The 27472-nt window shown below is 32.7% G+C and overlaps 3 protein-coding genes across 4 annotated transcripts; 2 read left to right on the top strand and 1 right to left on the bottom strand.

Annotated features, from left to right (window-relative positions):
* Positions 1 to 6665: 6665 nt before the first annotated feature.
* Positions 6666 to 7997, top strand: LOC145105046 (uncharacterized). Its single transcript, XM_079042182.1, has 2 exons — positions 6666 to 6885; positions 7228 to 7997. The coding sequence occupies exons 1-2, from the start codon at positions 6666 to 6668 to the stop codon at positions 7995 to 7997; spliced, it is 990 nt and encodes a 329-aa protein (XP_078898308.1).
* A 5993-nt stretch (positions 7998 to 13990) lies between these two features.
* On the top strand, positions 13991 to 22200 carry LOC145107399 (transmembrane E3 ubiquitin-protein ligase FLY1-like). Of its 2 annotated transcripts, none has more exons than XM_079044269.1 (15): positions 13991 to 14620; positions 15220 to 15292; positions 15518 to 15645; positions 16245 to 16360; positions 16475 to 16535; positions 16765 to 16831; positions 16913 to 16990; positions 17123 to 17280; positions 17989 to 18048; positions 18160 to 18253; positions 18926 to 19093; positions 19195 to 19523; positions 20311 to 20427; positions 20842 to 20989; positions 21916 to 22200. In XM_079044269.1, the coding sequence occupies exons 1-14, from the start codon at positions 14498 to 14500 to the stop codon at positions 20941 to 20943; spliced, it is 1674 nt and encodes a 557-aa protein (XP_078900395.1). In that variant the 5' UTR covers positions 13991 to 14497; the 3' UTR covers positions 20944 to 20989; positions 21916 to 22200. The 2 variants fall into 2 exon arrangements, 1 of the variants encoding a protein (XP_078900395.1); XR_013707850.1 differs by having other exon boundaries at positions 13992 to 14620; positions 20842 to 20995.
* Positions 22201 to 22367: 167 nt separating this feature from the next.
* Positions 22368 to 26912, bottom strand: LOC145107400 (protein kinase and Mad3-BUB1-I domain-containing protein). Its single transcript, XM_079044270.1, has 14 exons — positions 26783 to 26912; positions 26405 to 26552; positions 25961 to 26118; positions 25724 to 25814; positions 25503 to 25613; positions 25328 to 25415; positions 25035 to 25138; positions 24588 to 24659; positions 24158 to 24247; positions 23655 to 23812; positions 23243 to 23297; positions 22952 to 23086; positions 22745 to 22866; positions 22368 to 22649 (listed from the first exon to the last, which is right to left on the bottom strand). The coding sequence occupies exons 1-14, from the start codon at positions 26851 to 26853 to the stop codon at positions 22460 to 22462; spliced, it is 1593 nt and encodes a 530-aa protein (XP_078900396.1). The 5' UTR covers positions 26854 to 26912; the 3' UTR covers positions 22368 to 22459.
* Positions 26913 to 27472: the final 560 nt, after the last annotated feature.

Raw genomic sequence — 27472 nt, 5'->3', positions numbered from 1 at the left:
AAAAAAAAAAAAAAAAAAAAAAAAACCAAAAAGCTTTTGACTAAAGTGTAGCAACTTCATCATTCAAAAATTATATATGTAATGGATGTTAGGTATCACGTATCATCGGTATACGTCTGGTCAAGAATTCTTTTGTCAGTAATTATGAAAAGGCATGTGGTAGATGGATGGTGAGTCCTAGGTTTATGAAAACTATTTTTTTTAAGGGCCTAACTACTTTCATGGAATATGGGTATTAGGTCCTACCTTTTTTTTCTTAATAATAACACAAGGAATGTAAGGAAAAAAATGGAAACCTACCTTATCATTTTTAAAGGACATACCTTATAATCTTTGGCAAAATAATAATAATAATAATAATAATAATAATAAATTATATCCCATATTTTATATATTCCAATCCACTTAAAATAGTCCATTGCTTCAATCCATTTAAATTTAAACAAAAAAAAAGTCTCATTAAACGTGATCACTGATCAACATTTCCAAAAGCTTGACGCCTCATCACGTTCTTGCAGGCCTGATCGACCGATTCCACATTCCCACTGCCCGCCGTGCAGCCAGGCCACCGGCTATCGCCCACTGTCGCCCCTTCGCCAAGTACCACTGCATTTTGTCCTCTGTCCCTCTGCGCTTACCCCCTCCAGCAGCCCAACCTCTTGCTGCCTCCACTAGTATTTTTTACACTTATTTTTTTTTAGATATAATGAATATGGTGCTCAAGGTTGAACTTATACCCCACGTTTAGATTCTCACATCTTTTCCGCAAGAAAAAACATACGTAAACAAATTATAGAAAATTCAATAAGCTTAATTCTATTGTATATTCAAAATTCCCATATTATGAAAACCTAATTGAATATGCACCTAGATTTTTGACTCTCTGGTGGTTGCATCATACCAACTGGGCTTTAAAATCCTATCAAACGACATCTTTTGTGTGCTATGTCCATGACACCAATTGGTTTTTGGTTTAACTTTTATTATATAGTGGAAAAGATGTGAGCATGAAAGTTATACAAGGGGGAACCCACAACCAAATACAACAAAATTTGTGTGGGTCTAGTGTGATATTACTAATCGTATAAGTCAAATTATTGGTGTTTAAAAGTATTTCAATATGAAGATCTGATTTCAAAATCAAAAAGTTGATTAGAAATTAAAGGGGAAATTCTTTTGTGATATAAATTCGGGTAGTGATTTTACACAAATTTTTTGGAATTTCGGATTACCTAAAAATTAAAATTATGTATCTTCAATCTTTTAGTATGTACTTATTATTATAATGAAAAAACTTCATTTTAGCTATTTTTTTCTTATATCAAAATCAATAGAGATCTCAAATAACAAAGAGAGCTAAAGATTTTTTTCTTCTTTTTTATAATGGATTTTTCAACAAATACACATGCATAGTGCAAAATGGCGTTTTAGAAAAGGGATGATGACTTAAAGGGATAATGTATTTTTCGATTTGTACATATTTAGCCACTGAATTTTTTTTGGTCCACATTTATCCATTAAACTTAGGGATGAGCATATGGACCGGGGAACCGGCCGGAACCGGAACCCGATGGAACCGGTCGGGCCGGGACCGGTACTATAATCTCGTCAATTTTTGGAATCGGGAACCGGTAAGAACCGGTCGTTGGAACCGGCCCAAAACCGGAAACCGGACCGGATAACTCACTCAAATTTTGAAAGTTGCATAACTCACTCAATTTAACTTTTTTGACCCGAATCTTTTTCCTACATGTAGATTATGATTTGTACTTAAGTTTAGACTATAAAAACGATTGATTTGGTTAAAAATAGAATGAGTTACAAGCCCTCAAGGAAGGATATCAAATCAGAATTTTTTTTATGTTTCAGCAATAAAATGTAATCTGACTTTGTTGTTCAAATGTGCATAACTCACTCAATTTAACTTTTTTTGACCTGGATCTTTTTCCTACATTTAGATTAGGATTTGTAGTTAAGTTTAGACTATAAAAATGCTTGATTTGGTTAAAAATTGAATGAGTTACAAGCCCCGCAAGGAAGGGTGTCAAATCAGAATTTTTTTTTATGTTTTAGCAATTAAATGTAATCTGACTTTGTTGTTCAAATGTGCATAACTCACTCAATTTAACTTGTTTTGACCTGAATCTTTTTCCTACATGTAGATTAGGATTTGTAGTTAAGTTTAGACTATAAAAACGCTTGATTTGCTTAAAAACTGAATGAGTTACAAGCCCCGCAAGGAAGGGTGTCAAATCAGAATTTTTTTATGTTTCAGCAATTAAATATAATATGACTTTGTTGTTCAAATTTGCATAACTCACTCAATTTAACTTGTTTTGACCTGAATCTTTTTCCTACTTGTTTTGACCTGAATCTTATGACCAGTTGATGTGAGTTTAGCCAGTTTCCGATGGTCTTTTCATCTCCGGCGAGACTCTGGTCATATTCTCTTATCTGGCGAGTCTCTGGCCAACATGATTTTTCCGGAAAGTTGTAACATACACAAGTAAGGATTCGATTTTCAGATCAACAACTCAAGAACACACACACACACACACATCACACCAAATTTTGATTTTCAAATAAAAAATACAAGAACACACACACACACATCATATATGGGTATTTGAAATCGATCAGAGCATCGTGTTCTTGTTTGAGTTTTGAAAGCATGCTTGAGTTCTTGAACAGAAATCGACGTGTGTGTTCTTGAACAAAAATCGATATGTGTGTTTATATTCTTTCCAGAAATCAAATGATCTTCAAGGTTTGTAGATCTTCATCGTGTTCATCTTCTTCCCAGAAATCAAACGATCTCTAGAAGTGTTCGTGTGTATGTATTTATGCTCGAACATCAGATATGAGTTTTTGGCGCGATTTTCAGATATGTGTGTTCATGCTCGATTTTGGAACAACACACACACTTCTCTCTTCTCTCTTTTTTGAAGTCGGTTTTGGAACAACATCAACTGAAAACCATAAACTCTAAAACACGATCAACTGAATAGTACAAAAAAAGTTCAATAAGAAAATGTGGAGAAAAAAACTTAGTGATTAAATGTATACAAATAAAAAAATAGGTACCATTTTAAGTCATTATCCCTTTAGAAAATTAATATATATATATATATATATATATATATATATATATATATATATATATATATATATATACACACACACACATGCACATATGTTCATGTGAATATACATGCATATGTATAAAATATGCATTTTCTTTACAAAAAAAATTCTAATTTTGTAATCGGTTATATAAACTACCTGGATATTACTTGACATAAAGAATGTCTTAGAAGGGTAATAAATTTTTTCTTTTGTTCAAAACTACCATTATGTTATAAATTAAGCGTAATTAAGGTAAATTTAAACCAAACCAAACTAGTAACTTTGATGGAGAAGAAAGAAGATTTAAAGAGAATATGAAACTTATATCACTTATGAAAGTGTAACTTTTGTGTCTTTTACCCTTTACAATGGAGGTATATTTATACTACACATATTACTATTCATAATCTACATATAATTATAACTAGTTAGAAATGTTGACAAATTTACCATGAACCAAATATTATATCAACAACCAATTATTTACAACACTTCCCTTGGATGACATTATTTCAGATTAGAGCTCAAATTAAAGTACTGCCATTAAAAACCTTGCTAAAGAAAACCCAGTGGGAAAAAACTTTAGCGAAGGGAAAAAGAGTGCAGTGTATAGTTGACTCCCCCTCATTTAGACATTTGTTACATTATATTCTATGCACATGTTACATTCCGATGCCATGGACATGCTTCCTAAAGATTGCAGTAGGAAGTGCCTTCGTAAAAAGGTTTGTTGCATTGTTGCTGGATTGAAAATTTTTTATTTCAACTTGATGATCTTTTATATTCTCTTGAGTGTACTCAAAAAACTTTGGAGGTACATGTTTTGTCCTGTTGCTCTTGATATATCATTATTTCATTTGAGCGACACATGCTGAGTTATCTTCATAAATTAAAGTTGGACATGTATCCTTTTTTAAGTCCGCATGAAGTTAAAACTAGTTTTGTCATCGATCTTAACCATGTACATTCTCTACTAGCTTCATTTAGTGCAATTACTTCAGCATGATTTGAGGATGTGACAACAAGTGTTTGCTTTTAAGAACACCAGGAAATTACAGTACCTTCATTCATGAATCTATATCCAATTTGAGATCTAGCTTTATAAGGGTCAGACAAATGACCTGCATTTACATAACCAATCAAGCCTTGTTTTGAATTGTTAGGATAAAACAACCCTAACTCACTAGTTCCTCGAAGGTATCAAAAAATATGCTTGATCCCATTCCAATGTATTTTTGTTGAGGATGAACCGAAACTTGCTAGCAAGTTTACAGCGTAAGAAATTTCAGGTCTAGTAAAATGGTAAGATACATAAGAGCTCCAATTGCATTAAGATATGATACTTCTGGATCAAGGACTTCTTCATTTTCTTTGCATGGACGAAATGGATATTTGTAAATATTTAATGATCTAACACCATTAGAGTGCTTAAAGGATTGACATTGTCCATATTGAAATGTTTCAAGAATATTTATGTATAATTTGATTGATGCACAAGTATTCCGTTAGGCATATGCTCAATCTGTAAACCAAGACAATATTTGGTTTTTCTAAGGTCTGTCATTTCAAATTCTTTCTTCAAAAGTTCAATCACTCAAAGGATTTCTTTATTTGTCCCAATAATGTTTATATCATCAACATAAACAACGATGATCACCTATTCGGATGTTGTTTTCTTAATAAATACCAGTGTTGCAAATATCGGCCTAGGCGGCCGATTAATCGGCGCCTAGGCGCTTGGCGGTCCTCTACGGTCGACATTTATAGCTAATCGGGCTATATAATCAGACGTGGTCAAAGTCGGTCAAAGACGGGTCTAGGCAGGTCTAGGCGCCCAAATCGGTCAACGAAAGTCAACGTAATTTAAAAAAAAATTAAGGGCAAAATTGTCAAAATGTAACAAATGCTTCTAGGGTTGCATTCGTTTTCTCATTCGATGCAGTAAAAAAAATCGACATCCTCTCTGCCTCTCTGAACCACGAACGAGAACGAAGTGACGAACAAAGGGAAATCGACACATCTTCTTCTTCCGTTCACCTTCGACTTTAAGTCTCACGTCGTCGTTTTTAGCTCTGGCCCCCGGTTCGTCATCTCCTTCAAGCAACGACGTCGCAGTCTCCTTCCAAGCTTCAGTTCACGACTTCAGCTCCTCCCGTCACGAAATTTTTGGGCTCACGAAGTTTAAAGATTGCAGTTCACGAAGTTTATCGGTTCCAAAATCAACTCTTCTTCCGACTTCAGCTCCTCTCGTCGACACTAATTGAGTTATCCGAGTTAGTTTTCACTTCTCTGTGACAGCTTCTTCTGTTAACAGCAAACAATTTATCAGTTGGTTAACACTAATTAAGTCTCAATTTATCATTTGGTTAAGCAATTTATCGGTAACATGTTTATTAACCATGGGTTAAGTCTCAATGGTGAAATCGATTTGAGATTAGGAAAATAGAATAGCTTTCCAATGATATTATTTTGTACAGAGCAAAAAGATGAAGACTTGGGGTCTCTGTGACAACTTCTTAACATGAAATCTGTTAACAGCTTCTTCTGTGACAGCTTGGGGTATGAAGTCTTCTATGTGACAGCTTCTTTTGTTAACAAATATTATCTGGGTAATTGAACATTTGTTAAAGTTGTTTAACATGAAATATGTTAAGAAATTTGGTATTGGTTAATTGAACATTTGTTGAAGCTGTTTAACATGAAATCTGTTAAGATACTGAATTTCTGTCTAGTTTTTTTTTTTGAAATCTGTTAAATATGAATATGTTGTGCATTTGTTGAAATCTGTTAAACATGAATCTTTTAGGTATTTCTTTTAGCACTTTAGCATTAAGGCATTAACATGAATCTCCAAGTTGTTTGGTTGATTGATAATCATTTTGTCAAGCATTTATATTATATTTTTTAAGGTGTTAATTTTTTTTAATGTGTTAATGCGATGATTTAACAGTTGACAATCAATGACTTCGAATGCTTCAACAACACCGTCTGTGGGATCAATCGCCATCGATACACATAAACGGAACTCGGATGATGTTGGTTGGGAATATGGTTTTATCCCGGATAAAAGCAACTTGGATAGATTGAAATGTAAATTGTGTGGAAAAGTGTTTGGCGGAGGGATTACTAGAATGAAACAACATACTGCTCATGTGAAGGGGAATGTATCTTCATGTCCAAGTTCTACAAAAGATGATCAATTGAAATGTCGAAATTCTATTAATGAAGGGAAGTTAAAAAAAGAAAGCTAAACATTCACAAGATGAAGCCTTACGATTTGAGGTGAGACACGAATTTCATGATAGCGTGAATAGAGTTGAATCTTCTTTGGGGTTGAAAGCACCAAATGTTATAGGCCCCATGGATGGCTACGCAAACAAAATAAACCTCGAAGAAGATTTGAATGCGAAAAAGGGAAAAAATGTTGATCTTAACATATTGTCCGAAAAGAAAGAATACTCATGATCCATAAATACATTAGTAGGTAGGCATATGAAAGCGCAATTCCTTTTCATGCCTTTGAAAGGGATAGCTTCAAAATGATGTTGGAGGTTGTTGGCCAATTTGGAACCGGGCTTCCACCTCCTACTAGATATGCTTTGAGTGACACGCTTCTAAAGCATGAGGTTGAAAGAACAAAAAACTTGTTGAAAAAAACCGAACAAGAATGGAAAGATGATGGATGCTCGATTATGACGGATGCTTGGTCTGATCGAAAGAGAAGGAGCATTATGAATTTATGTGTTAATTCGAAGATGGGTACTGTTTTTTTATCTTCAAATGAATGTTCCAACGAAGCACATACAAGCCAAAAAAATATATGAATATGTGGAGTCTTGCATTCAACAAGTTGGTCATGAGCATGTTGTTCAAGTTGTGACCGATAATGGCACGAATAACATGGGGGCGGCAAAGTTGCTAAAAGAGAAAAGACCATCTATTTTTGGACATCATGTGCGACACATACCATTAACCTTATGCTTGAAGGTACTTACATATTTTTGTTTATTTATTGTATTTATTACTTTATTACTTTATTTTGTTTTAAAATGTTTAATTTTATACTATAATTTGTTATTTAATCGTGTTTATTTCTTCAAGGTATCGGTGCACTTCCAAGGTTTAAGAAACTTCTAGATCAAGCAAAGAAGCTAACCATCTTCATTTACGCTCACCACAAAACCTTGGCGATGATGAGAAGTTACACAAACAAAAGAGAAATTATCCAACCGGGAGTCACGATATTTGCTTCCGCCTTTCTAATATTACAAAGTTTGGCCGAAAAAAAGGAGCAACTAAGACATATGTTCTCTAGCACCGAATGGGAGGAATGTAAATTTTCTAGTACGCCTAAAGGGATTGCCTCATATAAAACGGTGTCACGTGTCCAATTTTGGTCCGGTGTGACACAATGTTTAAAGGTGTTCTCCCCTTTGGTGAAAGTCCTTCGAATGGTTGACGCAGATTGGAAGCCCTCAATGGGTTTTGTTTACGGGGAGATTAAAGTTGCTAAAGAAGAAATTATCACATCATTGGGTGGTAACGAGAAAGCTTACAAGCCTATTATAGATATCATAAACAAAAAGATGAAAGGCCGTCTAGATTCAAGTTTACATTTAACGTCTTATCTTTTAAATTCGTATTATCATTATAAGGATCTACAACTCCAATATGATCCCGATATAATGAATACGATTCTTGATTTTTTTGATACATTACTTTGTGACAATTTTGAGATGCAAAGGCAAGTTGTAACAATTGACTTGCCAAAGTACAAGAAAAAAGTTGATAGATTTAGTTGCGATCTTGCAATTAAAAATTGTAGGGTGAATGATGCCGAGTTTGATCCGGGTAATTCATTTTACTTTTAGTTATCTATTTTAGTATTTTATAAAATTTTGATATTTATCGATTAATAATGTGTTTTTGTTTAAAAAATTGTAGCTAGTTGGTGGGGACTATTTGGTGGCACAACTCCTCATTTGAAAAAGATTGCAACAATGATTCTTTCTTTGACTAGTAGTTCATCGGGTTGTGAAAGGAATTGGAGCACGTTTGAAGGGGTTAGTATATTATTAAATTTATATTTTATAAAATTTATATATTAAACACATTTCAACTCTTTGTTGTGTTTACATTTCTAGCTACATACAAAAAAACGAAATAGATTGGAGGCAAGCAAATTGAACAATCTTGTCTATGTTCAATTCAATGCTAATTTAATGGAAAAAAATCAAAAGCGAAAAGATAGAAATATGGAGGTGTTATTAGCAAATGATTCACTCTCAGCTCAAGAATGGATTGTTGATGTAGATGAAGTAGACCCCGAAACGGTTAATGAAGATCTAGGAACCAATGATAATCAAGCACCCTGAGAAAGTCCAAGAATGAGGGAACTTTCCGATGAAGATTTTGAGTCCGAGAGTGAGGAGCAAGTGTTAGAAGAAGACGAATATGAGTCGGATGGGGTTCAAATAATGGAAGTGTGTGGAGAAGATTAGAAGATAATATGTTTTATTTTTGTGCTATTTAAACTTATTATGAACTTGTTGGATGATCATTTGGTGTGTTTGTTGAAGTTATTATTAGCTTTTTATGTTTGTTTTGGTCTTTTGGATGATAATTTGGTGTGTTTGTTGAAGTTATTATTAGCTTTTTATGCTTATTTACTTATATTATTATGATTAAATTTAGATTTATTAATTTTTGAATAATTTTCTTAATAATTAATGGTCTCCGATTAATCCCCGCCTAGCCGATTAATCCCTTGACCCTAGTCCACCGTTGAGCTACTGTCAAGTGATTTTTGCAGCCTTGATAAATACACATGGACAAATAGTGTTATTTTTATAACCTTTACTTGTCAAATAATCGGTTAAACGATTATACCACATGCACTCAGATTGCTTTAACCCATACAAAGACCTTTGTAGTTTTATAGAATACATTTCTTTGGGTTTTGTACTTAATGTTTCATGGATTTTTATATAGATATCATCATCAAGTGATCCATACAAGTAAGTTGTAACAACATCCATATGACACATCTCTAAATTTGTAGCTACTGCTAGGCTGATTAAATATAAAAATGTGGTTGCATCCATTACATGAGAATATGTTTTCTCATAATCAATTTCAGACATTTGAGAGAAGCCTTGAGCCATAAGCCTAGCCTTGTATCTTATAATTTTGTCTTTCTCATTTCTTTTTCGTATGAAAATCCATCTATATCCTAATGGTTTTACAACTCCATGTGTGAGAATAATGGCCCCAAAAACCTTTCTCTTATTAAGAGAATTTAATTCAGATTGCATAGCATAACCTCTTTCCATTTAGCCCAGTCAGGTCTCTTTTGACATTCAATGACAGATTGTGGTTCAGGATTATCATTCATAATATCACATGCAAATGAATAAGAAAATATTTCACTTATATTACCAGTTTAATTTTAGTCATATGCTCTATTTGTTTCACCATAATTTATTGCAATCTCTTTATCATTTATTTCCTCTTTTGGGGGAAGTTATGATATTTTTTATGTTTCTCCAGGAACACTTTACTCATTATGAAGTGTACTTTTTGTTCCTCTTCTTCTTTGGGGATTTTTATCTATAAAAGTAAATGGTCTTCCACGCGTCAAGCATGTTTTAGATTCCTAAGTGACTTTATCATTAGGTTGTTTATCTAGAATTTCAATTTGAGTTGGAGCATTGACAATTGATATATATGATTTTATCATTAGGTTGTTTATCATTAGTCACTCTTTTCGTGTTAGTAAATGCATCAGGGAATTGATTTGATATTTCTTGGAAATGCATTATCTTTTGAACTTCTAGTTCACATTGATTTGTGTGAGGGTCAGGATAAGATAAGGAATGTTCATGCCATGAAACATCATTTTCTATGTTTTTCTTTTCTCCTCCTAATGCTGAGAAATTTGCCTCGTCAAATTGGCAAATTAGAATCCATTTATTTCAACAAATATTACACAAAGAGAAAAGGTATGTCTATCATTACATACAAGATTAAAAGTATGTGAAATTCTATATTATCTTCGATGTTAAGAATTTGGATGAAAAGTAATATGACTATTATAGTCATGATTACCACAAACGGGTGAATCATCTTGAAATTGATTTGTTTGATAGAAAAGAGAAATATTTGTTGTGGTGAAAATAAGTAGGGTAAAGATGTTCTTTTATAGTAAAAAAATATAGTTGTTTATAACCGTTGGGTGTGTGTGTGTGTGTATATATATATATATATATATATATATATATATATGTGTGTGTGTGTGTGTGTGTGTGTGTGTTTGTGTGTGTATTTTGTATGTAATTGTAAAAGATAAAAAATTGGTAAGCATGAAGATTATATACAATATTAGAATGTATAAATAAATGTTAGTTGTATAATTTAAATGTTAGTATGCATAAATAAAAGTTAGTTGCATAATATAAATGTTAATACGAAAAAATAAAAGTTAGAATACATAAAGAAATGGTAGTAAGGAAAAATTAAAACGATCTCTTCAGTATGAAAACGCCAACGCTATTTCTGAAGTAAAGAAAAATTAAAAGAAACCAAACTACCGATATCCAACCCACCATGAGTCTTATCAGCCAACACTTGATCCCAATTGATCCAATGCAATTTTTGATTATCCTTAGATCCACCACAAGAAATTAACTTCTTAGAACTTCCAAATCTTTTGCAACTTTCACATGCATTAAAAACAAAGACAAAATAAATACCCATGGATCCCAACACCAACTTCAAGAGCATCGACATACCCCTAATATTTATAACACATTAAACTTAATAAGCTATATAAAATATTATTTTTTGACTTTGTTCTGTATTTTTTTTGTTATCTTGCATCTCTCTCTCTCTCTCTCTCTCAACCACCGCCTTTGTCTTCCTCCTTTTCTTTCCTTTTTTAAACCTACAACTAAAAACACATATTAACTTAGGTAACATTTTTTTCCTCTAATTACCAAGAAAGTTATAACCTTTTAACTCTTTGGAAGAAAATGGACTTATAGAGCATAAACTTATCACTAATCACCAAAATTTATATGCTATAGTTGAATCATTTAAAGTCAAAAACAACAAATTTAAATCAAAATTTGTGCTAGATTTGATGTCATAAACTAGTTATCACTGATCATGTGGTTTTTTGCAAGTGAATCTACCAAATTCAAAGCTAATTTCATAAAGGTACAAACATACTCAAAGTCAAAGGCATTTAGGCAAAAAGTGCACTTTTTGCATGAAGCAAATAAACCAAAAAGATCAACCTAGCCTCGAATCATCACAACACATGAATAATCAACACAAATGGTCAGAAAATTCAACAAATAAACTATAAATTTGAAAGAATTTGAAGACCAATGCATACGATTCTCCACGGGATGAACCAAAAGGTCGCTTACTTTGAGAGTTACTAAATGCATGATCTCACAATCGTTTCATATTTTCAAGATCAAACCATAAATCAAGATTGTTTAAAGATAAGCGTAAACTACAAACAAATTCCAAATATAACACCGACTATATATGTTTTATAATATCAATAAATTATAACAAGTGTTTGTAAGCAATATTATTGCTTAAAACTGACTGTTTTTCCTAGTCCTCTTACCATAGCCCACATAGAACGCCTCAATATTTTGATTGGTGACCCATATTCATATTGATTATGAAAAAAAAGAATATTAAGAATATTAAGAAAGTACAAACAATAATGAGTATGTTACAAGCTATAAAAGGGAACAAGAATGAGAGATTATCTGCGATTTGGACTCCAATTTGGTCTTCGATATAATCTGCACATTTGGTCTTCAATTTGGACTATCATCCCAATTTCATTCGAGATATTGCCATTCGGTTTGCACATTTGGTTATTGGACAATCTTCATGGTTATTAGAATTGGGCGATGTTTGGGGGTTGCTGAAGATACTAGATTTGACGCAAATGGTGGTGACGTTCGGGGCCGAGTAATGAGCGTCAATGTTAGAGATACTAGTAGACGACGATGGAGTTTGATTGATCGATTACGAGGAGTTGGTTGTTAGGGATGGAGACGACAACTTTTGACGCCTTGTTTGGGATACTTGTTACAAATATGCATCCGATGAATCTGTAAACTAGACACAAATCAAAGAAATACCCAACTCGGAGAAAAATGTCAAATCAACACTGAACCTCTTATTTTCGGTAGCAGTAGTGTTTTTGAATATTTTTACAAGTTTAATGGTGTAATGTACAAGAAAAAAATTTAATAATATATTCTGAAAAAAAAAATAAAAACTTTGTTACCATTCTTAAGTAATTTTTCCAAATTAAAAATTTCAAAGTTTTATACATATCCAAATTTCACATATAAATTCTTATATCAAATTCAATGTCCAAAATTTGAAAAACTTGCTATCAAAAGTCTATTCAGAAAATCAAATATCCAAAACTATTCTTAAGAGAGCCGGGTGTGGGCAACGCGGAAGACGCGTTATTTGATTTGGCACCCTAATAACGGTGCCATAACGGTGGAACACCGCCCCGCGTAGCCGTTATTAGGTGTTATGTTAAGATACGTTATCACGAAAACGGGAGGTAACGCCGGTTATTTGCTTCAAACGGTCATAATTTCGACCGTTTTTTAAAACGGTCACTTATTAAAAAAAACAAATTTTATTTACACTATAAATAAATACAATTTATATCATTTTTAAATACAAAAAACATAAATTTCTCTCAACTACATATTTCTTTCAATATTTCAAAACCAAAATATGGATCAATTTGATCCGGCCCATCCGTACAACGATGATAACGATGAAGACGATTTGTTCGTGACTATGATGTACCGTTATTATACAGACAGCCTGGTACAGCCAGATCCAGCTCCACTACTCACGCGACGTGCGGCGTTAAATAGAGATCGTGAGGAATGGCATAGACGGCTAGTTAACGATTACTTTGCGGAAAATTGTGTCTACCAGCCAAACGATTTCAAAAGAAGATTTCGTTTGCGAAAAAATGTCTTTGAAAGGATAGCCAACGCTATGGAAGCAAAGTATCGTTTGATTCAACTTTTATAATTTACAAAATGTCACTTTTAGATAAAATAAATACAATTTTTACATGTTTAATATTTATTTAGGTATGAATTTTTCCAAATGAGATATGATGCTAGAGGCAAACGAGGTTTCACAGGGTTGCAAAAATGTGTTGCTGCAATTAAACTTATGGCAATGGGGGAGTCGCCCGATTCTGTTGACGACCGATTCTGTTGACAATTATATGAGAATGTATGAGAGGACCGCACGAGAAAGTTTGTATTTATTGGCAAGAGGTGTTGTCGAAACCTTCGGTGACCAATACTTGCGCAAACCTTCGTTGCATGATATGCAACAACTATATGCGGCGCATGAAGAAAGACATGATTTTCCGAGTATGCTTGGGAGCATTGACTGCACACACTGGAAATGGAGAAATTGCCCCATGGCGTGGAAAGGCCAGTATTCGAGCGGTCATCATGGAGCGCCTTCGTTGGTATTAGAGACTGTTGCTTCACAAGATTTATGGATTTTGCATGCTTTTTTCGGGGTTGCGGGTTCTAACAACGACGTAACGTTCTCGATCAATCACCAATATTTGACGATCTTTTGTCAGGAAAAGCCCCGGATGCTCCTTTCACAGTGAATGGAAAAGCCTTCGTTGGTATGAGTAGGATGCTATCATGACACATTTTGGGTGTGGTAATGTTGCCCACACCTAGTAGTCTAAATACATATCTTTTTAAACACTTCTCAACCCAAATGTCAATTTCATCGAAATTGTTGATTAGTCCATACTCTATCATCTTCAATGTTGGGGTGGACTCGATTTTCATTTTCATTGCACCTTGAATTCTTGAAATAACCTCCCCGCAATTATCTACAGTGAATAACAACTCCCTGGCACCCACCACACCAGAGTTAGCACCCCTTCTTACTTTTTGAGTAAACAAAGAAAAGAAACAAGAACATCAGCACCCAACTACTCTTTCATAATATCATTCTAATTTCTACAGTCTTGGTGATATATTTTAGACAAATGGGTTTTTTCTGGTTCTCAAATTGACTTCTGAATTTCTTTCTTGTTGAAACAACTACTTTATTTATGTTCAATCGGTTGTTCAGCTCTCGTTTTCCTTTCTCAATCGGTAGTTTAGGGCTGTTGTTGACTCCACTCGAAGCAACGATATCTTTCACTCTTCCTTCGGAGTTATATCTATGTTTCGGTTGTGAGAATTTCTTCTTCCACTTCGCCCGATTGTAATTTAGCTGAGTCGTGATTGGGTATTTTGTGATCAGAGAAGACTTGGGGTTTATGGGGTTGAAGGTGAAAGAATTTAGGGTTTTCTTCGGGTTGTTGTGGGTTGTCCTGTCAATTTTTCAACCGGTTGCAGGATTAAGACCTCTCAGGGAGAGAGCTAGTTCATGGGGTGATGAGGTTAGTTTCTACCAATATTGTTGATTTTATATCTTGCATATAATTCCTTTTAAACTTAGTTTTATGTTAACCAGACTTACAAGTTCTATTAATTTACAGGAAGATTGAACTTTGCTATTCTTCTTAATTTTCTTTGTGAACTTTGAAATGAGTATGTCTGTTGAATCTTTTGAGGAAAATTTTCCCGCTACATTGCACTTTGGGGAAAGTGCTAGAGAGAAAAATGTTGAAGTAGTAGACTAGATGTAAAGAAATGTAGCACTTTCTATGTGATGAGGGAGTATTTTGAGTTAGTCAACTGGAAGCAAAACCTCAAGATACAAATGAGAACATTCTTCTTGAATCTAGATGTAAAGAATGTAGCACTTAATGAGAACATTCTTTTTGACTTAATGCAGAAAGAACAACTTAATAGAATTTCCATATTGTTAGAATAAAACATGATTTTGAGATACCAAATGGGTGTTTCTTTTTTTACTTAATGCACAAAGAGCAACTTAATAGAGAAAGTCAGAGGTCTGTGGTGTAAATTACTTATGATGACAAAAAAGAGCTTAAGTTTGAGTAAAGTCTGATTAAAACCTGTATGCTTCTTTCAGTGGCTTGTTGCAAGGAAAGATGAGAATGAAGTGGGCCCATTCTCTGCATGGAATATAACTGGGACATACAGAGGTCTGTAGTGTAAATTACTTGGTTATGATATTTGGTTGTTATCCCTTCTTACTACTATTTATGGCCTGGATGAAACTCTTTTTTATGCTCTTGATCTCTCTCGTATGTGCAAAAGACGTGAATGCCCTCTTACCTCTTCTAGGTTTCCAGATCTTAAGAAACTATTTTTCGTTTTTTTGTGTTATATAATTAATTCACTTATGTTGGGTTGTGTAATAATGTCAGGGGCTTGGAAGTTCATCCAGTCCTCAAATACCTCTTCCAGGTTTCCAGATTTTAAGAAATCAAGTGGAAATTCTGTATTGGAGTTGATGACTAGGCCAACTAAAATAAATGGTGTACATTATGTTCAGGTAAGGTGTTAATTACTCTGATCATCTTATCATTCAGTGCTGCATTGATAAATGATCAAAAAGTATTTGAGAAAATAACAGCACACTTAGGAAAAATGGAAAGAAAAAATAACTTTTTCTTTTAGCAAATCTGTAAAAAGTTAGGATTTAATGGAGACAGCCTTACTTCCTGATTTTCTCTATAAAGTCATTATTTCTGCATTAAATTAAAAAAGAAACACACGTATAACTTATATAACTTACCGAATCGGTTCCTGTCCTCTTTAAGTCCATTAAGTCAAAAAGAACCATAACTTCTTGACTTAATGGGGAAGAACTTAATCTGTTAAGCTATACATGAGTGTTTCTTTTTGAATTAATGCAGAAAGAATAACCTAATCTTTTACAAATTTACCCTCATGTGTGTTCTTTTCTTCTGAAGTGTCTTTTTATCTGGATAAAGAAAGAATAAGGAAACAAGATGTGTGTTTATATCTGTATGCATTACTTGAATTAAAAGATGTTTGTTTGGCAACTGTGGTATTAGATACCTTAACCTGGATTTGAAAAAGTCTGATTATAAAATTATATTCCAAATAATGATTTATGATTTATTACAGGGTGTAATGATTTTCCATGATGTGTTTGATAATGAACCAGAAGTTGGTCGTGTCCAAATTAGGGTAGAAGGGGTATACATATGGCCATTCAGACAACTTCGAATGGTAGCTAACAGGTATTAAATATCTTCAGATTACCTTATTTGCTATAGAACTTCATATTTAAAATATGTTGATGGAATATCTTTATGAGATTAAATAAATACATGTACGATAATTTTGACTTACAGTGGAAGAGAGGGAGAGTTTGGTCAAGAAGAAGATTATATATTTTCCAACCCCTACCACTTGGTAATCCTTATTGCATCTTCATATTATAATACTGTATCTGTATGTAACTCTATTGATTCGTTCTTTCTGCATAATGTGAAAAAAGAAACACCCTTATATAATATAATGGCTTACCATATTTAGTCTTGTCCTCACTAAGTCTATTAAGCAAAAAAGAAATCACGTGGTTAATTTTTATTCTTAGTTGTAAATTTATGTTACTAACCTTGCATCTTTAATGCCTTCTCAGCTTGGAGTTTTCTCATCACAAGTATTTCAGGAGTCCCCACGAGATAAGATCTGGAAGAGCAAACAATGTAGTTTTTCCTCCCACACTTTTGTATTCTTTCTTTTTCTTTAATTAAGCTTAATATAATTATCTAAAATTGTTCTTGCAGCTCCAATTACTGACATGGACAAGCATTGTAATGTTGAAATCTCTGCTCAAATTTCTCGTGTCTCGTCCACCCAAAGTGGTACTCCCATCTCTATACTCAATTCTTTGCTTTCAACTTTATTTTTCTTCTATAATATATATATATATATATATATATATATATATATATATATATATATATATTGAAGCGATTTTGATTTGTTTGTGGTAGATGGAGAGCATGATCGTTATTACTTGGAAGGGTTAATGGAGAGCCCTTCTGCTGATGATGATGGAGATTGCTTCTCACCCATGTTAATGAATGCTACTTCAGTCAACATTGAGGTTTACTATAACAAAGCAGTGAATTACACTTTAATGGTCACCTTTGTATCCTTCAAGTCATCCCTCCCTTGTTGATTTTAAATAAATTGATGCTAGATAAAATATTTTAAATAAGCTATCACATGGGTTTTCTGTTTGACTTAATGCATAAAGCATGACTTGACAGAAAGTCAACTTTCCCCGTTTATTTACTCCCAACTTCTTACAAATTTGTCCCATTAAGTGCTGTATGGATGACATGTTGAACAGATAAATGATGTTGGTCTGGAAGAAGTGTTGTATGAACAAATGCTGCTTCTTTTTTGGACTAAATATACCGTCTAAATGAATAATGGGAATGACCATTTTACCCTTGTGTCTGGATATTGGTGTTAAATAACAAATTTACTGTCTATTTTATGTAACTGTTATAAATATGAATTATAAATTGCAGCAAATAAAACTTTCTGAAATTCTTAAAAAAAGTATTTGATATAAATAATGATATAGATTCAATTAGTTGAATCCAAAATCTGGTAAGTTACATATGCATGCTTCTTTTTTATTTAATGCAGAAAGAAGTCAAAGAGCATCTTAGTAGAGAAAGTAGGAAAGGATCCATTAAGTCCTAACTTTTTACAAATTTGCCCTCACTTATTTTTCTCTTCCATTTCTCCAAGTGTGGTGTCATTTATGCATCAATGTTATTATTCTTTATCAATTGTGAATGATCAACTGCTTTATTGTTGCTCCTTAAACTTTTTGGCGTATCAGATTTCTTTTCTTCAGGTTCTTCTATTAATTCGGCAAATGGAGCATAGTAATACACAATCTGTAAGATCTTGCCCAATAAATTGTACTTGTACACTAATATTCAAATAATTTAAAGATCATTATTTCTTTGAGAAGATGAGATACCAATGTGGATTCTAAAATCTCCTGCAGGGTGCTGCAAAGGTATCGATTTTGATGATTGGACAGCAGGCTATCATGGATGCTTATCTTTGTCTTTTACATTTGACTGCAGGGATATTAGTTGGTAAGAATAAGATATATACTTCTTTTGACATTGTTTGCCAATTTTTGTTTGTGGTTTATTTATCAACAACATTACCATTTTGTTGATTATCTTATAATTTATATGATAGGATAAAATACAGAAAAGCACTTCTACTTTCACTGTTCTATCCATTTAACCACTTAACTATTTTCTCTAATGACTGAACCATTATGCTTTTTTGACAGTTTGAAAAAAAAAATCCCAGGTTATCTGTTAGTAGAAGTACAAAAAAACACAATGTACTTTCACCATTTTATTGATCTAGGCATTAAACTATTACTTTGTTTTATTGGTTTAGCTACTAAACTATTATACACTAATCATTAAAAAAAAAATAGTGCAGTGGCTAATTTTGGATAACATGATGAAAGTACATACATTGTACTTTGACTAATCTACCCAACAACTATGACAGTGAAACTGCTTTGTGTTTCAAATACATTGTTATAATTCGGTAGTCATTTCAAAGTACAATTCTGCATTATGAAAAAAAAATTGTAAGTAGAATTCTATAATAAACAAACAAGTAAAAGCACAATGCTATTTCCTGCATTGAAACCCTACTATTAATCCTCCATAGACACATTTTTCAATTTTCTATTGCTTATGAACATGTGATGAGTTTGTGTTTTTTTTTTGGGGGGGTTGCAGAGTCGCTATTTAATGCTTTTGCTACAGCTGCATTTTTTAAGTTTGTGGTGTTCTCCATCTTTGAGATGAGGTATCTTCTTGCCATATGGAAGGCAGGTAGATCTGCAAATAATGGAGAGGGTTGGGAAGCTATGAGGCGTGAACTTTCGGTTCTTTACAGTCGATTCTGTAAGTTTTATAAATCATCATCTTCTCTGTTTATTTTGTTTTCCTAGTAAATTTACACATTAATGAGTAAGTATTAAGCAGAAGATGTATTTATTTTGCAGATGGAATCCTTTTAGGTGGAATTCTGATCATGTATGAGTTCCATAGATATCTAAGGCCGATACTTCTTGTTTTACACTCGTTTTGGATTCCACAAATCATCACTAACATTGTGAGTGATTCAAGAAAACCATTGCATCCTCAGTATATAATTGGAATGTCTTTGACTCGGCTTGCAATTCCACTCTATGTGTTTGGGTGTCCTCATAACTTCATGCGAATTGAACCCGATAAAAACTGGTGTATTACTTTGGGTCTTCTTGTCAGTTTCCAGGCTGCAGTTCTCATTCTACAACACTATCTTGGATCCAGATGCTTTATTCCTCGCCAGGTTTGTTTGTTGTTGTTTTTTTCTTTTATTTAACAAAATACTAAAAGGGCATGTTTGGTTGGAATCCGAGATTCCATTCTACAACACTGTCTTGGATCTCGATGCTTTGAGATTCCAATTCCTTTGAAAAATTCCATTCCTCGCAGACATAAATGTTGCCATAAGGTGGTGTTTGGTAAGATGGATTAGAATTCAAAAAAAAAAAAAAAAGTTGTTTGTTGAACTTGAAAGAATGTTATTCCTTGGTAAGGGGGTGTCTTTTTTTTTTTCCATTATGGAGTGGAATGAAAAGTTGGAATATAAACCATTTTTATCTATGTAATTTTGAAGAACATCCCTTTCTTTATAATTTCACGATTTTAGTTAGATTAAAGTTTTGTTTTCTAAAAATAACTAGAAAATATTTTCTTTTTGTTGTAATCAATTTTGGGGTTTCATGAGCTTTCATTAAGTTTAAATTTTTGTTATTATAAATAAAAAAAGTTCATTAATTATAATTAGAAAATTGTGTAGTGTGTAGAGTTAAAACTACACATTGTTTCTACATATAACATAAACAAAATTCATATGAAAGTTCATTCCATTCCTAGAGTCCAACCATCATGAGATGTAATAACTCATTTTATTACCTTGCTTATTTCGACCCATTCCATTCCATCCACCCAAGCAAACCCTTTTTTAGTCTACGTGCATTGTTCAATAGTGACATACAAGCAAACCCTGTTTTGACTTAATTGTCTTTGCTTTGACCAACTCTGATCTTGTAAATTTTGATGTATTAATGCAGATTTTGCCCGAGAAATATTGTTATTTTAGAAAAGTTGATCAGGATTCGGCTCATGCCACCGATTGTGTCATTTGCATGACTGCTATTGATCTGACTCAGAATTCAAATGATTGCATGGTATTTAATGGAAAATAAAATATAGAGGACAATTTCAACTCATTCTTCATTAATTTGTATATTCTAGCATCCTACTTTTTTTTCTTCCTATTACAACATTCTACATTGAAAATATACACAGATATAGCAATGTATATTCAAATTATGTCCTAATAAGAAAAAACGTAAGTGCAATGCTATAATTGGGTAGACTTTTCAAAGTACAAAGTCTTGATAGAAAAAAAAAAAAAAAGTAGGATGCCATGACATACATACAAGTAAAAAAAGTAGATTGCTATTTCTTGCATTTAGGCCTGGCCTGGCCTACATTTAATTGGTAACCAGTCACAAAATTTATCTAAATAGGAAATGGAAACTGCTTTATCTATTTTAATAATGATTTTTGTAACTGAAGTTTTAACTTTTTCTATATAGGTTACTCCATGTGATCATTTTTTCCACTCGGGATGTTTACAAAGATGGATGGATATAAAAATGGAGTGCCCAACATGTCGGCGATCACTTCCACCTGCTTAAAGTTTTATAATATGGACATTATTATATCATTACCACTCTGCTCATGGCAATGGTTACCTACTTTGCTCTTTTTACTTTTTACTAATATAATTCTTTTACAAATGCTATAACTGAAAAACGAAAATAGGATGCTATAAAGCACAAATAAATGAGAAATGCATGCCCATTTCTTGCATTTAGCCCTTTCATATTTGTATTTAACTGCCTCTGTCTCATGAAAGTTGCAACATTTGATCTGCAATGTAATTAGGAATATATGCAACTATTTGACAAATATCTAAAATGTCATTCAATAAAGAGAAAATAAAGAAATCTTATGGATTTGGAATAATAGCATCAATTTATTCATATCTACCTGAATTTGCTTACTGATAAACAAATGAATTCATATCTATTTAAAATTTTAAACTACTATGCTTGTTTGACATTAAGAGGTCAAGGGTTAAATGCAAGAAATAGCATTTATTTGTTTGTTAGAGTTTTGTACCTTAAAAAACCTATCCAATTATAGAAATGTCATCCTATTGGGTACATTTTTCAAAGTACAATGCTGTAATAGAAAGAAATGAAAGTAACATTCTACAATACACAAATAAATAAAAGTATATTGCTATTTGTTGCATTTAGCCCTGTTAGTATACATTTTGATTGGGACATTTCATACACCATTTTTTTTCTTCCTATTTGTGTATTGTTATGACCAAAGTGCTTATTGTGCGACAATTAAGTTCATATATATTTGAAACTTAGATGTACCATTTTTGACAGTGGAAAGTCAAAGGCTAACTGCAGAAATAAATGCCTTAGTAAGAAAAAAATTAAAATTACGATTTTGTATTTTGAAAAAATATATCAAGTTATAGCAATGTCATCCAAATACAAAGCAATTTTTACAATATACAAATAAATGGAAGTAAGTTGTTATTTCTTGTAAACCGAATTGTATTATTCACCATGTACTTTTGACTGCAGGTTGATCATGGATGTTGAATTGCAGCCGAGAGGATATTAGCCAAAAATGGACTTTTGTAGAATGTAAAAAAAAAAAAAAAAGGGTGAGAGGGGCAGGCTGCATAAAAACTGTATATTGTACATTATGTAACTCATTTCAAAGTTTCCTGAATTTATTCCTCATGAATATTGACCTGAGAAACCACATTCCAAGCTACTAATTTGTACGAATGTTTATTAAGATGTATATACAAATGTACACATTGGTGAATCCCATGGAAATAACTTCAGTTTCTTGATTTTGTATCTTTTGAATATCTTGTTTGTGGTTTTAGTTGTCATTATTCAGTATGTATGGGTAACAAATGTTAAGTATATTGTTATTATGTGTTACATAAACTATATTGCTTATATTGATAAAAAGAGAAATATGTCGGTATTACATGCAGTTTGTTTGGAAAAAGATGTTAACAAGCATTTAACCCTTTTTTTTTTTTAAAGTTTAAATAAATACAAATACCCATATGATTTAGTGATAGTTTTAAAGATACAATGTGGTTGCCAACTAAGATGAACACATTGAAATCCTTTGCTTTGCTAATGATTGCTTTAGTTGTTTTATCAACTGAGGGTTTGAGCACATGTAGTCTTGAAATGATGTCTTTAAGTTTCCCAATATCTTCAAATGCTCCTCTTTTGGATCATGGTTAAGCAAATCCTCAAATAGTTTCTTCCAAAGTTCCACTTTTTGGTATCTGTAAAAAACAATAACCAATAACAAAAGCTCGTGAAAATATAGCAAACCTATTTTCAACATCATAAACAACAAATGTCTAGAAAAAAAAAATACCGTTTGAAAGGCATTTTAGGTTGATATGTATAGCCACCATCTAGAGATGCTTTCTTCTCTATCTCCATATATGAATTATGAAGCATCATATGAACAATCACACAAAGCCCATAAGTATCAACCTACCAAAAACTCAAACAACAAAATAAAGTCAACAAAATTTTATATTTATTTTGGATAATTACAGATGAATTGAGATATTTTTACCTGATATGTCCATGGTTTGTTCTCTTGCATTTGAATACAACGGAAACCAGAAGTTCTACAATCTCCATTGAACTTTGTCTTGTTGGGAAATAAGTGCAGGTCTATTCCTCTACCCCAGTCAACAAGGCAAAGTCCCTGCCAATGGAATTAACAATTATAATAAAACAAAAATACAATTTATAAATATTTATCCAAAATGTGACATATATATATATATATATATATATATATATATATATATATATATATATATATATATATATATATATATATATATATATATATGCTAACCTGTTCACGCCAAGAACCACTTCTGGTGCGAAAACCATCTTCTGTTAGATTGTCCCTGCAAACACATTGTAATTCCAATCCTTAGGAATTCAATTCCATTTCATTAACGCTTTTGGTTGCAAATTCACAAAATCCTACGAGTGATGGAATTCTTCAGCATAAACTCATGGACTTCAATTCCAATCCTCCGTCATTTGTATATACAATTTACTTTTTGTTCAAACATAGTTGTAAAAAGTTTTGTGAACAACAAGTTAATAAAAGGGTAATTCAAATATTTTTACAAGTATTTAGAAGACTTTCATGAGCAAACATCAACAAAGGGCAATTCTATCATTTGTGGAATAGAATTGAACAACTACTTGCGGAAAAAAACAACAAGTAATATTGTAGAACTTGTTTTACTTATTACCTAGCATTGCGCATCAAGAGATTATCAGGTTTGAAATCACCATGAATAATACCATTAGCATGCAAACTTTGAAGCATGGAGAGCATCTCAATTGTGTAATGTATGCACAAAACTTCATCCATGGAGGCACCCGTACACACATTCGTATTAATGGCATCCTACACAATTTCCTCAATAATTATTAAATGCATGAAATACCAATTTACTTTCATTGTTTTTCGTTTTACATCCGCATTGCGATAATTGGGAAGATTTCTCCACATGCATTGTACCTTGAAAAATCTTCTCAATTATACAAAACAATTTTTAATGCTATATTTAGGTGTATTTTTTTTAAGGACAATGTCCTAATAAGAGAATTTGAAAGTACAAAAACTGAAAGTAGAATGATGTAATAGAAAAAAATGAATGTAAGATGCTATAATATGCACAAATGAAAGTACATTGCTGTTCCTTGCATTTAACCCTGCAAAAGGGATATATACAGAATTTTCTAAACTCACCTGAAGCGTTCCATGGGATAAAAAATCTGAAACAAGAATGCTGTAGTCTGAATAGAGGTGCAATTTATGAGCATATCCAAAAGACAATCTCTGTAAAGAACAATTGAAGTTAAGCAGCAGTTGCTTACCCTAATGATAAATAAAGATGGTTAAACACAACATACTTTCATTAGTTTGTTTATTATAACATCCTACTTGCGTTTTCTTCCTAATACAACATTATATTTTAAAAAATCTAACCAATTATAGCCAAATGCAAAGCAATTTTCACTGCTATAATTGGGTAGATTTTTCAAAATATAATGTCTTAATAAGAAAAAAATTGAAAGTAATAAAAAAGAAACAGAAGTAAGATGCTATAATACACAAACAAATCAGAGTACATTGCTATTTGCATTTACTCATAAATAATAAGAAAATGAGCATGTACTTCAATTTCTGGGATCCTCTTATCAAGTTGGCGATACATGTAGAATTCCCATGGGAATGGAGGCTTTTGTATCTGCAAGAGTCTTAAATGTTAGAAATCAATCCTCAAGTCTAGTTATGGATAAAAAAAATTAACTACTGTATGGATAAATGCATGAAATAGCTATGTACTTTTATTTATTTGTTTATTGTAACATCCTACTTTCATTTCTTTCTATTATATCATTGTATTTTCAACTTTTTTCTTATCAAGGCTTTGTACTTTTAACTTTTTCTTATTATAGCATTGAAAATTGCTTTGTGTTTAAATGACATTGCTATAACTTGGTAGATTTTTTAGAGTACGATGTTGTAATAGGAAGAAACTAAAGTAGGATACTATAATAAACAAATACATGAAAGTGCATTGCTATTTCTTGCAATTAACCAGATTAATATATTCAACCACCTTTAAAGCAACAATGTCATCTGCATTGTTGTTGATAGATGCCTTGTATACTTGTGCAAATCCACCCTTACCAGCACATCCCTTGATCTGATACTTCTTTCCACCTGTGAGAGGATTATCACCATCAATTACAAAGACAAGAATCTCTCTAAGGTTGTGTTTGATTTGTGGAATCCAACAGAGTAGGAATTCATGACTCCATTATGTGGTGTATTTGGTTGCCAAATGGAAGGAATTCAATTCCGTTGGAATCCTTCAAAGCCGATGTTTGATGTAAGCAAAAGTAACATTACCTATCTCAATAACCTTATTCCTAGCCGACTTCAGCAAAGATGATAATGCCACTTTCCCTGAATAACATTTATTACTTGCATGGTATCCCTGACAGATGTAAAAAACGGCTAGTGAAAAAAAAATCCAGTGCTTATAGGTTATAACATCCAACAATGAATGACCAAAGTTTCTTACTGTGTATTTTGATATTTGAGCATTCATCTTTTGCAATAGATTGTTGAGAGTAGAGATTGACCATGGATTCATACAATTTGAACCACTGTTAAGAGGGGATCCTCCATCCACCTTCAAATAACCATAATTGACATTGTTAAATATTATAACCATATTTGAAGAGCAAACTCATAATAAAAAGAAAAAAGAAAAAACTGTTTCAAGCATCATATCATAGATACCTTCTTATGTGAACAAGCATCTATTATTGCTTGCATTCTCTCAAGAAAATAGGTATGTGCCTTCTTCAACTTCTCTATTGGTTCAGCATTCCTATAACAAAACTTGACACTATACCCATTAGCAATGAAAACCATTAAGAGAGAACAACAATTTAATTTTAAATTATAAAAAATTATAACCCCTTGGTCATAAGATTAGACATAGATATGATATAAAGAGGAGAAGATTGTAAAGACCTTGAAATGCCTGACTGATACACTAAATGAGCCTCATTCATCATTCCCTTTGCTTCCAAGAACAATGCATATGACTCATATAGCAAAGCTTTATCCAAACAAATTTTAAGCTGTTCAATTTCCCTGAAAACAGCCTCGTAGTTTGGACTAAAATCCATCTGCAAACACAAAAGCGCTTTTTTTGTTTTATTACAGAGAAATTTTTCTGTGATGATAAATGAATGTCTTACCCACAAATTATTCCGAGTTAAAAACTACACTAAGCTTTATAAAGGGCAAAGCAGATAGATAAATCAAAAATCCAGGGTTAATTTGTTCATATACACTGCTTAAATTTTGTATGTCAAAGTGATGCCTTGACCTCAAGCAATAAACTATATCACTTCATTTGGAGCTAATGTAGTGCATCCATATAGACAGAGAAAAAGAGGGAAACGAGATTACATATATGAGCCAAATCTTGAGAAATCTGGTATCGTTTCGATATTCTGAACTATTCTTAAAGGTTTTGATGCAGTGAGATACAAGTTCGTATACATCCGCCCCATCAGTTTGGGATAAATCCAACTTGTCTAGGGCTGCTTTAATCGACCTATCAGGGCAAAGTAAAAAAAAAACACAGAAACTGAGTTGTCTGTGAAAAAGGTAGAGCGAAACATATCATTTTCATTTACAATAAATGTCCAGCATCCGTGAATCAAGTGTGCTACGAGATTTTGGTTGATTTACATAAACTGGGGGTTGTTTCAAGCAATTTTATTTTGCGAAGTAGCCTCTAAATTGACGTGGAAGGAGTAGTAAGCTAAAAGAGATGCGAGTTACCAGAGATGTGGTAAAAGAGGATCTTCCCTGTAGACGGTACCGTTCGCCGGAGCTCTGGAAGTGACTGCCATATGATTCGCCGAAGATGTTGAAAAGAGTGAAAAACCTAAGGGCGCGGAAATGAATAATTGAATGAAAATATTCAAAAAACGTGCATAGAGGAACATTATTATTACGAGGGAAATTACACCAATCGTCCCTCCTCCTGCACATGCCATGTTTAGTCTCTATATCCAAAAATTAACCCGGACCGTCATTGTTTGGTTAAAACTTACATGTTTCATCCCTCATTAATTTAATTTTACACGCTTCATCCCTTACGGTACCTGAAATGACAATTATGCCCTTTTGGTATTTATTTTTTGATTAATTTAATGTTCTTCTTATTATTGTTAACTAAAAAAAAGATAAATATTATGACCCACTTAATCTCTTTATTTCCTGTCCAATTCATTTAATGTTCTTCAAGATCTCGATCACCATATTCGTTCACAAACCCGGTTCCCGACACCACCTTCAGTCACTATCTTCGTCTATAGACTTAGTGCCCGGCAGCAGCTCCGGTCACCATCTCCGTCCATAAACTCGAAGTTGCGACTCAAATACAAAACAAAAATCCAATCTACAACTTAAACCCAAAACAAAAATCAAACCTGACGAATTAAACCATCACCTAGTATTCCGGCGACG

This window comes from Lactuca virosa, chromosome 4 (assembly GCF_052849685.1).
Source record: "Lactuca virosa cultivar CGN04683 chromosome 4, Lactuca_virosa_CGN04683_v6, whole genome shotgun sequence".
NCBI classification, from domain to species: domain Eukaryota; kingdom Viridiplantae; phylum Streptophyta; class Magnoliopsida; order Asterales; family Asteraceae; genus Lactuca; species Lactuca virosa.
The sequence above is the reverse complement of the archived record's forward strand: the minus strand, read 5'-3'. Positions and strand labels throughout refer to the sequence as shown.